At 37.7% G+C, this 11,153-nt stretch overlaps 1 protein-coding gene across 4 annotated transcripts; it reads left to right on the top strand.

Annotated features, from left to right (window-relative positions):
• The first annotated feature begins 512 nt into the window (after positions 1-512).
• Positions 513-9,533, top strand: LOC132040269 (uncharacterized). 4 transcript variants are annotated; one of them, XM_059430895.1, is made up of 9 exons: positions 513-553; positions 750-825; positions 1,966-2,249; positions 3,553-3,624; positions 4,005-4,072; positions 5,357-5,507; positions 6,365-6,442; positions 6,553-6,642; positions 8,936-9,533. In XM_059430895.1, the coding sequence occupies exons 3-9, from the start codon at positions 1,986-1,988 to the stop codon at positions 9,113-9,115; spliced, it is 903 nt and encodes a 300-aa protein (XP_059286878.1). In that variant the 5' UTR covers positions 513-553; positions 750-825; positions 1,966-1,985; the 3' UTR covers positions 9,116-9,533. The 4 variants fall into 4 exon arrangements, with proteins under 4 accessions (XP_059286878.1, XP_059286882.1, XP_059286881.1 ...); XM_059430899.1 differs by lacking the exons at positions 513-553; positions 8,936-9,533 and adding an exon at positions 7,646-8,213 and having other exon boundaries at positions 663-825; XM_059430898.1 differs by lacking the exon at positions 513-553 and having other exon boundaries at positions 665-825; positions 8,972-9,533.
• Positions 9,534-11,153: the final 1,620 nt, after the last annotated feature.

Below are 11,153 nucleotides of genomic sequence, written 5' to 3'. Positions count from 1 at the left end.
TCCGGACCAAAATTAGAGAGAGAGCTTCAATATAATTTCTATTACAACGTTTCTGTATCCGAAAAAAAGTTAACCCTTAAAAGTAGGAAAGTCGCCCCTATTTATAGTTTTGCTTTACGGGCCTTTATACAACATAAAGCCCTTTTAGAATAAAGAAAGCGCTAAAAGGATAAGGTTGGGTCGTACGGTCTGACATCCGTACGATTGACAGCATTATGTGGCAAAATGGTCTTGACACGTGGCAATTTTGTAACTGATCAACCGGACTAACGGCCACGATCAACTCGGCCATGGAGAAACCGGACTGGCTATGATGAGGAGTTTGCCCTGGATAAATCGGACCATACAATTTTCCTCCGACTTCTTCTGATCAACCACTTCTGATGCAATACCCCCGATCCGAAAGAAAGTCTACGCTCGTGCTTATTTCTTCCTTCCCTTGATCCCCGGTCTCACCGGTCTAGTATTAATCCGATTTTTACCGTATACAATGTTATCAATAAGTGAAAAAGTATTCTCAACTCTCGAATAAGTATGGTGTCATCATCTTTAGGTAAGGTGAAAATTGATTTTTATTTAGTGTAATAATAGTAACTAGAAAGTTTTACTTTGGGGGGCGCGGGCGTGGGGGGTTGGGTCGGTGAAGCGGTGGGAGTTATCTATAGGCCGCAATCCAATGGAATCTTTCTTTGTTCATAAAAAATATTTCTTTGTAATAGCCCAGTTTATTATTCCATTTGCAAGTGCAGTCCTAAGGCAAAACAGTTGTTACAAATTCAACTTCAGGCTTCAGAAAGCAAAACCCATTAAGTATACCATATTCAGGTACCTTTTTGTACTGTTATTTTTTAATCAAAATCAATCAAGATTGTTACTTTTGTTCTTGGGTTCAAGATTATCTTTTTGGGTGATTCATTTGTTGGGATTTCTGAATTATGGCTTCGGTAGAAAATGTTCTCTTGTTTTCCTCTGATCTTCGAAGTTGGAAACTTTCAAGCTTGTCCTTTTTTGTACAAGTTATTCCTTTATGGTCTTTCTGTTGTAAACAAGTCTTTTTGTTGGCTAAAATATAGAGAAATATGGATAAGGTAGGAAATCATAAAGTCTTTCATGTGTATCTAAAGTACTTTGCTTCACCTCCAAAGATTGGGTTTGGGCTCCTGGGGTAGGGCGTTTGAGGGCGGGGGGGGGGTGCCTGGGTTACTGTATTCAACTAAAAATGTTGACATTATTTTGTTTTCTAGGAAGCAACAGAGTTTAGGATAATTGATATCATGTTTGAACTAGTTTTGTTTATGGTTAGAGCTCTTCCTAACCTCGTGTTATTTTCTCTGAAATGGAATGTAAATGGTGTTCATAGCAGATAAATATCTGCAAGTTTGCACTTTTACCATGTCTTTGTGATTTGATGTTAACAACTAGCTTTTGATTATGTGTTGAAGAGCGCAACACTAATGCTGTAGTTTATCAAAATGAGATGAAATGGGAATGCCCTAGTGTCAACTCTAGGACAGTAATTGGTATGTTGCCTATCTAAAAAATGAATATTAAAGAGGGAAGATTAGTAGTTAGTTGACCCTGGAACTCTTGATTATCATTTATTCTTTTGTTGTTGTTTAGCTGTGGGATTTCTGTTTCGAGACATCAAACTAGAAGATTTAACCAACAATTGTGTTATTAGAATGTTCATTAACAAAAAAGTGTCACAGGGGTCTTTAATGAAAGTGACTACTTGTCTAAATGTTTCCCGACAAAGGGGGCGGCAGCACCACGCAATGCTGCACAAAGGTAAAATAGATTAGAGAACCGTTATCCTCCCAATTGTATCAGCTATTCAATAGGCCTACTAGCCTTGAACTTGACGTTTGTAGTAATATTCTGTGACTGGTGTGTTTCTCCATGTTTTCATTCTCTTTTTGCTTTTGTTATGTGTGTAACATGGCTTTTGGTATTTGGTGATTTTAGGATACATCAGTGAACTTCTAATGGGAGGACACTCAGTTCTATGTGCTGATCTTACCACAGCTGAATCCTCACAATCGCTGCAAGGTGCTGAGGATGCAGGATCAACAGGGGGCAGTTCTTACTCTCACAAAGTTGTTCCATTAACCTCGGGTGAGGACGAAGAAGAACCAGAAGCTGGAGGCGAAGAAGAGCCATTAGTCCAGACTGTGGAATGCCGAATTTGCCAGGAAGAAGATAGCTCGAATAATGTGGAGATTCCTTGTAGTTGTAGTGGTAGCTTGAAGGTATCATTGTGAAGTTGAAAACTTGTTGCTCTTGTTGTTGAATGAGCTACTGAATATTGATCTAAGTGGTGCTTGTGCATGTAAATGTCAATTATGTTTATCTTATTTTTGTTTAAGTTGAATTTTTCTAGTATCTCAGTAATGTTTTTGTTGAAAAACTTGAGATTGTCCGGTATTGACTCTAACAAAAGCTTATAATTTTTGCTTTCCACCCAGTTTAAGTCTTGCATCAGTATCTCTAGTTGTAATTATTTGTTGGTAAGGGTACTGCTTACATATTTTGTACCTGCTTCCTTTTGGTAATAGGCATAAATATTCACCACTCTACTTTCGTATTCCTGCTATGGACACTAAGCTCCTTTGGTTGTTGTGCTTATGCACCTAGGTTCTTTTACTTGATTATTGTAGAGCATTGTTGTCGTTGAGCTCGTTCCTTTTCTTTTTATTTTTAATTTCCTTTGTTGGCAGCCATTCTTGTTCTTTGGTTGATTCAATGACATCAACCAAATATTAGTCAGATTTGGTAGTTGTTGCAATTGATACTTTGTTACCTCATTCTCAGACCTGTCAGTAATTCTGAAATGAAGTGACTACTTGTTTAGGAGTTAGCAAGCGGCTTCTGCATAGGTCACGCAAATCGAACAACATAAATATACTAACATTTCTACACCAAAGACACATCCAACGTCATTGCTTAAGACAGGTTGCAATGTTCTGTTCCTGCTTGTGAACTGTTTTGAAGTCCCATGGGAAATTCAGGGTTCTGTTTAGATATAGTGGGGTGTTTGTGTGCAAAGCATAAGCTAGAAGGCTTATTTACCCAAATTAGCTACTAAAGCTGAAGAATGCCTTGCCTTTGTCAAGTCGCAAAATGGTTTTGTATACTAAAATTTCATTGATTTATAATTCTCATATTATGGAGGATTCTCATATAGTTGAGATAGAATGATTTGGCATCTAGGCATATTCATTGATTTATTAGTTTTACTTCCCTTGAATTAGCCTTAATTTTTAAAGTTTTAGAATCACAGATAAACATACTTGCTTTGTTTTTGCTTTATCCTGAGCCGATAGTCTATTAGAAACACTCTCTCTACCTCCCAATGTAGGGCGTAAGGTCCGCGTACACTCTACCCTCCCCAGACCCCACTAGTAGGATTAAACTGGGTCTGTTGTTGTTGTTGTTGTAATCATAGATAAACATGTTTTATCTGCCATTTGTATACTTATGGGCTTTCTCGGATCAGCTAACTGTTTCTTTTTCTTTCTCTTGACTACTGTTTGCAATTTTCCACATATCCAGTATGCTCATAGGAAATGTGTTCAAAGATGGTGCAATGAGAAGGGAGATATAATTTGCGAGATCTGTCATCAGGTAATCTACTACATTTTGATTCGAGTAAAATGAGGATTTATGGGTTGGTTCTCCCATCCCAAAAGAATTTTGGACAAAGGGTGAGGTAGTGAGGGATTGTGAGATAGAATGGGAGAATAGGCTTCAATTGTATTTGATATCTGCCTGCGTGTCCCTTTCTCAATGCACTTACTGTTGCCAGGTTGGGAGAGTGGTTCCCAGCCTATGCAGCACATGTATTGTGCTTGCTTTTCCATTTTCTTTTTACCCTTCGGAAATCTGGGTACTTTGATAACAAATGTGGATGTCAGGGGCCACTCCTTAAAAGAGTTTCTTGTACTGTCAACTTGGTAAATTGTGCAAAGTGACATGTTCACTAAATAATTGTCTCTAACCTGCAGCCCTACCAACCTGGATATACTGCTCCACCACCGCCTCCTCCTTCGGAAGAAACGGTCATTGACATCAGGTATTGTCAGATCATAATTTTTTTTTGAGGAGTATTGTCAGATCATAATTATTTCCCTTTTCTTGAATATCAAATTTTGAATCATTGTTCCAATCGATCCTTTTATTCCTTAAGAGTGTTTCTGTGTGTCAGATTTTTGATATTTACATTTCAAATAGACATTTAGGAGTCTTTTAGCTCTATTAGAGATTTGCATGCCATTAGAAAATACTAAGAGCTTCTTGTACTTTTTTTTATTTTTATTTTGTATAATATTGGCCTGAGATGAGTTTAAATTGATAAGCAAGGTCAGTGAGGATTCATATAGCCGACCCCGACTTGTTTGGGAAGGAGGCATGTTGTTGTTGTTATCTGACATTCACACTTTCCCCTACTCCCAATAGCTATTTGGGGGTGGGGGGGTGGAGGGGGGGTGGGTGGGGTGTGTATATAACTTGGGGAACATAAGCTTTCAGTTTTTTGTAACCTTTCCCTTGACTTGATTATATGACATTCTAAGCTTTCAGTTGACTGTACAAGATTAGTTATCATATTACAGTGGAGAACAGAAATTCTTCACTAACTAAAATCGATCCATGTTACTCGATATTGAATGGCCATCAGTTTATGATGCTGATTGGCAATTTTTACCATAAAAGAATTTCCCTTCATTTTTGTTATTATGTTTATAATTGGCAGTTTTTACCATAAAAGAATTTCACTTCATTTTTGTAATTGCATTTATGTTCATATAATATATATTTATATTGAAAATGAAAGTGAGACTCATGCATGTTCACACCTTTTAGAAAAAAGGAGAGGAAAAGGAAAATCCTCACTAACTTGAACTAGTTTTTTTTTTAGTTCACCAAGGAAAGCAGCTTCTTAAGAAACCTAGATACAGCAAGATGAACTAGAAGTAGACATCACACTTTTTTTATTCTCTCATTTTAAGGGTTTTATGACATGTTGAAATTTTTTATCTTTCAGTTTTCCTCAAAGTACACAATTAATGCGTAATTTGGTCTTTGTTAATCTGGAGAATCCTTTTTTTTTTTTGTGCCCCTTTTTGTTGTTAATGCTACCTTTGACCGGCGTCTTCCAATAATCAGTGGACTATAGTGGGTATATTTTTCCTCCCTTCTTTTTGTGGTGTTATTGGTTATTGATGCTTCTCCTCTTGCAGTACTCTTGTGGTCATAGAGCAATCCAAACATGTCACCATGCCTTTCTGATCTGATCAGCTGAAATTCTTCTGTTTAATCTGTCACTAATGGATTCATCCATGTGAATTTTTTCTTTCAGTGGTGGCTGGACGGTGGCTGGCACTCAGGTCGACTTAAATGACCCTCGACTTCTTTCGATGGCTGAACGCCATCTTCAAGAGGCTGACCATGATGAATATGCTGATGCAAGTGCTAGTGGAGCTGCATTTTGTCGTTCCGCTGCTTTATTTGTGAGCTACTGTAACTCTCTGACTTAATTAAAATTCTGTTGTTACTTGCTAAATATCGGGTAGTGGTAAAGTGGAGTATGCATTAGAAACCATTCATATGGCTGATATTAAGATAAGCAGATTAGGAATTTATCCTTTGGGGAGGAGAGAACCTTCTTGATTTTTTGAAAATTTGAAGTTTCCTGCTAAGTAGTGACATAATGGTACCTAACACGAGATCTGAGAGTAGTTGGAGGAATATGGTGATCAGATATCATGGAAATTACATTCTTATATTTTGTCCCTGATTTTAGAGAAAAAGGGAATGAAGATTCTCATTTCACTGGAGTATTCAAAAAAAGAAAAAAGAAAAAAACAGAAACTTAATCTGATGTTATCCCCCCTTATCTAATAAAGAAGATTTAAAAAATGTGTCCACCTGTGGGCGTGCATATGTTCATGCTCATTTGTCTTTAAAATGGAAGTTCTGCAGTACGAAGGTGGAGGGGTGAAGATCCCATGCTGCAATTCATGCTTTTGTTCTCTTTTTCTTGGGTACCTCGTCTTTTTTCTTCTTACTACCCTTTTCTCCTCTGGTTTTAAAAGCGTTCAAAAATGACGTTCACTTTCTGCCTAAATGTGTTAAAAGGTCTTCAGTGTGTGTAGGGAAGGTATCCGTACTCGTTTAGGGATGTCAAAATTAGGGGAACTAGGTAAGAATATTTTAAGATGCGTCAAAAAATTGTGGATGTGGTAATGAAATCACGTTTTCAGTCTTTTCTTTCTGTTTGGCTCTTTATTCTAGCCATTTTTACTCTTATTTGAACCTTGTGTCATGATCTTGGTAACCTCATTGAAAGATGTGTTCTGTCGTGTAGTTAATGGCCCTCCTGTTAATGAGGCATGCTTTTGAAAACGGTGAAGGTGATCATGATGATGTTTCCGCCTTTTTTTCCGTAAGTGGATCATAAAATGAAATCATACCTCTTCTCTGTGGTGACTCTGTGACATATCCATAGAGGTAAATAGTGTGTGAGATTAATGATCTTGTTGATCCTTTCCACAGCTTTTTTTGCTCCGTGCTGCTGGTTTCCTTCTACCCTGCTTCATCATGGCTTGGGGTATCAGTATATTGCAGCGTCGAAGACAAAGACAGGTTAGAGGCTTTTCTGGTTTTCATAAATCCTCAGCACTATTAACATGCATATCTTCATTTTTGCTCATTTTAGTGATACGTTTATGCATAAGTTTGTTTGCGTTTTATGTACAATAATGCCTAGGTAAGTGCTTTGTCTGTGCTCATGTATTTATAAGTTAAAAACAAGTCTAAAGTTGGAGCTGAAGTCTGCCCGCAGATATTTGCAGTTTTACTAATGATCACTGCTAAACCAGCTTTTAGTGATTTCCTTCTTTTGCTGTCTCAAGAATTCTGTATGAAATGAAACATAGTCTATTTGTTCTTTCTTTTACTAATAAGTTTATTTTTAGATTTGGACCTCCCTACTTCAAAAGAACTCAATCTAATTTGGCCATACATCTTAATTGTCATGACCAAAATTCACTTAAGCTGCGTTGGCTTCCAGCAATCCTAAGTCGGGCAAATGCATGATCCAGTAATGAACTCAACATAGAAGTCTAAAGCGTGGAGTCATATAATAACGAAATCTGATAGATAAAAATAGTGCGATAACAATCCAAATACGTTCGAGATTTGGGTGATACTAGTCATGAGCATCTAAGAGTAGAGTAATACAACATTGTCTGAAATAAGCACAGAATCTGTACGAAAGAGAACAAACAAGAATGCAACCTTAAGCTATCACGTACTATCTGAGTCCTCCCCACAGGAATCACCAGCGATCTCTGAAGCTCACTCTTGGGGAGCACTAGTACTCGAATCCAAATCTGCATGCAGAGTGTAGGAAAGGAAAGGGTTGAGTACGGAGGGTGCACAATAAGTATCATTGACCACTCCTAACATAGTAGTGGCGAGCGTTGAACAAAAATAACCGATTTACCATGAACCCTTGCAAGGAAATATACTAAACGCAGTATGATAACTCAACAAGTTTAACAACTCAGAATAATAATCATGAAGCAGTTATCAATCATGAAATATAGTAAAGATCTAAACTTTATTAAGCACGACGCTCCACCAGGTGCCTCGGATCACAATACCACTCACCAATCAGCACCCGTTTGCCCACAGGCCACAACCACAATCTCAACAAACCAGAACCAGTGTGCACACCACATGGGAGTACAAAGTCGGTGATTCATGAGGGACGGAGCCAAATCCCCACGCGCACAACAAAAACATATCAATGTTCCCATGGATTCAATAGTCCCCATATGACGCCGTCAGAACCAGACTCACAATAGATCTGATACCTTTGTATCCACCGGACTCTCAATAGTCCTCATCACTGTGTCAAACCGAACTCTCACTGTTCTCGATGTCCTCACAGCTCCATAATCATAACATATCACAAAGTAATAAACGGTAGCAAAATAAAACAGTGCATGTCAATTAGAAATCATTATATGAGATTCAACGTATGCGGAGAAAAGTGATGCATTTTTAGTGATAAAGCAATGACTTTTAATAACATTGGGTTATTGTGTCCTGTTTTGTAATTTTTTTTATAATTGTTGTGTACGGTATATTGCCCTTCTTTTAATATGGAACTTATTATAATCCCAAATCAGTCGGGAATCCTCTATATCTATTCTGTTATATCTGGTCCCATTCATCTTGGAACTTTTATATATGAAATTAATAGTGTTCATATTTGCCAGAGTTTTTTGATAGTCTGGTATATATGTATATATGTATTTGATAGTACAGTTGGACTATATAAACATTTTAGAGACATGCTTCTGCGAATGTAAATTGTACCTTTGATGGCGTCGGGTTGCCTCAATTTCAAGATTTTGCGTCTTCATGTGCAAACCTAACATCAATACCCATGCCTATTCTAGAATATCCATTTGCTGTGAGTTTACTTAGTCACAATTCCTTCCAATGGCGACGGTGCCAGGAATTTACCAGGATTCAAAAAACTAATAAATTGTTCATATTAGAGATTTGATGTTGTGATCTAAAGCAATTTTTTGACCCCTTTGGCCCCTTCATGAGATATTTTCCTTATATCAAGGGATTCAAATGTATATATATAACCAAAAAAAACCCGGTTTTGCTCTATTTGCATACTAAAATTTTCACGAATGGGATTCAGTTAGATCCCCTTCTCTCCACTTAGCTCCGCCACTATCCCATTCTATCAAGTAAGAAATGAAGAAAATGTAGAGGATTTACTAATTAGTGTTTGGCATAAGAATTATATCTCCAATTGCACAACCAATCCAACGTTTACTAATTTTCTTTTAATTTTCTTTTTCTTTCTAGTAATCTGTTATCTCTAATGTTTCTTATTTTTCATGTAAAGCAGGAGGCGGCAGCTGAAGTTGCTTTCTTACTGCAGGCAGGGCAACAAAGGGGCTTGCATGTCACAATAGCACCAAGACCTGCTCCACCAGCAGAGCCTTCGGCAGCAACAGATCAGGCAACAATTCATGTGTCAACAGCACCCAGGCAGGTGGAAGTTCCTCGTCCCGAGATAGTATAAAATAGCTTTCCTTGGCCTGGACAACACCTTAAAAAAATTAAATAAACGGCTTTTCTCTGTTACCTTGCTAGATGGTAGTTGCTGACCGTCGAGTGTATAGACCGTCTGTTGGACTAGATGGGGTGAGGAGGAAAAGGAGAGATCTGTTTCTTCTTCTTTTTTTCCTTTTCCAATTTACCACCTTAATCTTTACAATTTCATATTCGGGGAGAAAGCTGGATTTCTTACTTTTTCCTTTTGTTCACTGTTCCATTATGTTTGTCACTGTCAGAAAAAAATGCAGCAAAATCGCCACTTGGGTAGTTGGGTGTCCTATGTCAGTTTTAACTTTGATAGGGCTCTGTTTGAACTGTAAAGATATCATGTCTTCTCGTTTTGTACATTATATGTATTTATCATCAGGTTTACTGTTTCCTCATGACTTGGTCTAGAGGGTGGGGAGGGAATTTATTTTACCCTGATTTGAAGCTGATTTCTTGTTTCTAGGTTTGCCCTGCTGTAAGTTGATTTGTGGGTTTATTTGAATGCGGTTTGGTTTGGTGTGCGACTCTCACTGTGTGAGTTTGGTGTAGGCTCTCAGTGTGAGTTTTTTTTCTCAGCACGTAAGTCGGAATCGGTATCGTCTTTCAAGGTGTCGAGAATGGTTGACATGTACCTAGTTAACGTTGCTCTAACGACTTCACCAAGTTTGTAATGACCAAGTTTGTAATGAAGTTGAAGAATGAAAAAAAGTACTGGTATATGGACTTGGGCAATTCGCAGGAATGCCTTTATTTCGGGGTGGTCTTTAATTTTTGTCCTTTGCATAAAACTCTTGGGTTTCGAGTTTGGATTCCGCTTAGTAAAAAATTTTAAAAAGATTCGCAAGGCATAGTTTGGATTAGCAAGGTAGAGTTTGTCTGCAAAATTTTACCTTAAGGCAGAGTTTCAAAAACTCTTCCTTAAGACAGAGTTTTGCATTTAAGCATAAGGCGAACTCTATCCAAGGTAGAGGTTTGTCTTGAGATTTTTTATTTTTATTTTTTAACACAACTAAAATTTTGCAAATTTCTACCTTAAGGCTTAGCTTTTGCTTGAATAGGCCTAATTTTGTTATGATGTTTTGCCTTGCGAAATTAATTGAGTCGGCGTTCAAATCCAGAATCTCGGGTTATTTTAGGCAAAGGGTAAAAATTAAAGACCAACAATTTGAAGGGCGAAAATTAAAGGCTCACGACTTTGAAGGACAATCCGTGCAAAAAAAATGCAATCCTCCTCTCATAGGTCAATTTGCACGATTGCTCTTATTCAGGGGTGGTCTTTAATATTTGTCCCACAAATTGCTGGCCTTTAATTTTTGCTCTTCGCCAAAAATACTCCAAGATTCTATTTCGAACCCCGGCTAAGTAAAAAAATAAATAAATTTGAAGGCAGAGTTTCATTGCAAAATTAGGCCTAGTCGGGCAAAAGGTAAAATTCCAGCAGAGTAAAAAAAAAAAAATCTTTTTGCCTTGAGGCAGACTTTTTGTGAAGCCTTACCTTGCGACATTTTTTTTATTGAGCGGGGGTTCGAATCCAGAACCTCGGGGTATTTTCGGCTACTTAATTTGAGGGAAAAAAATTAAAGACCAGCAATTTGAGGGGCAAAAATTAAAGACCGGCACCTTTGAAGGGAATCCGTGCAAGAAAAAAAAAAAAGCCCCTCATAAGCCATTGTTTTGCGCGGATTACCTTTCAAAGGCACTGGTCTTTAATTTTTGTCCTTCGTCTAATACTCCGAGGTTTGAGGTTCGAACTCCCGTTCAGTCAGAAAAAAGAATTTGCAAGGCAGAATTTCGTAGCAAATGAGGCCTATTCGGGCTAAAGTTAGTCCTCAAAGTAGAGTTTTGCAAAATTCCAGCTGAGTAAAAAAAAAAAAATTTGCCTTAATGCAGACCTCTACCTTAGGGTAGAGTTTTGCCTTATGCCTAAAGGTAAAGCTGCTTAAGTAGAGTTTGAGGCATAAAGTTTGAACCTCTGCCTGATAAGGTATTGTTTGCAGTCAAACTTTGCCTTGCGA

This window comes from Lycium ferocissimum, chromosome 12 (assembly GCF_029784015.1).
Source record: "Lycium ferocissimum isolate CSIRO_LF1 chromosome 12, AGI_CSIRO_Lferr_CH_V1, whole genome shotgun sequence".
NCBI lineage: Eukaryota > Viridiplantae > Streptophyta > Magnoliopsida > Solanales > Solanaceae > Lycium > Lycium ferocissimum.
This window is presented reverse-complemented; position numbering and strand designations above follow the sequence as displayed.

Coding starts and splice junctions, on each gene's coding strand:
- LOC132040269 (XM_059430895.1), top strand. CDS start 1,986: ATGGGAGGACACTCAGTTCTATGTGCTGATCTTACCACAGCTGAATCC. Junction 3,625..4,004: donor TTTGCGAGATCTGTCATCAG/GTAATCTACTAC, acceptor TCTAACCTGCAG/CCCTACCAACCTGGATATAC. Junction 5,508..6,364: donor GTCGTTCCGCTGCTTTATTT/GTGAGCTACTGT, acceptor TCTGTCGTGTAG/TTAATGGCCCTCCTGTTAAT.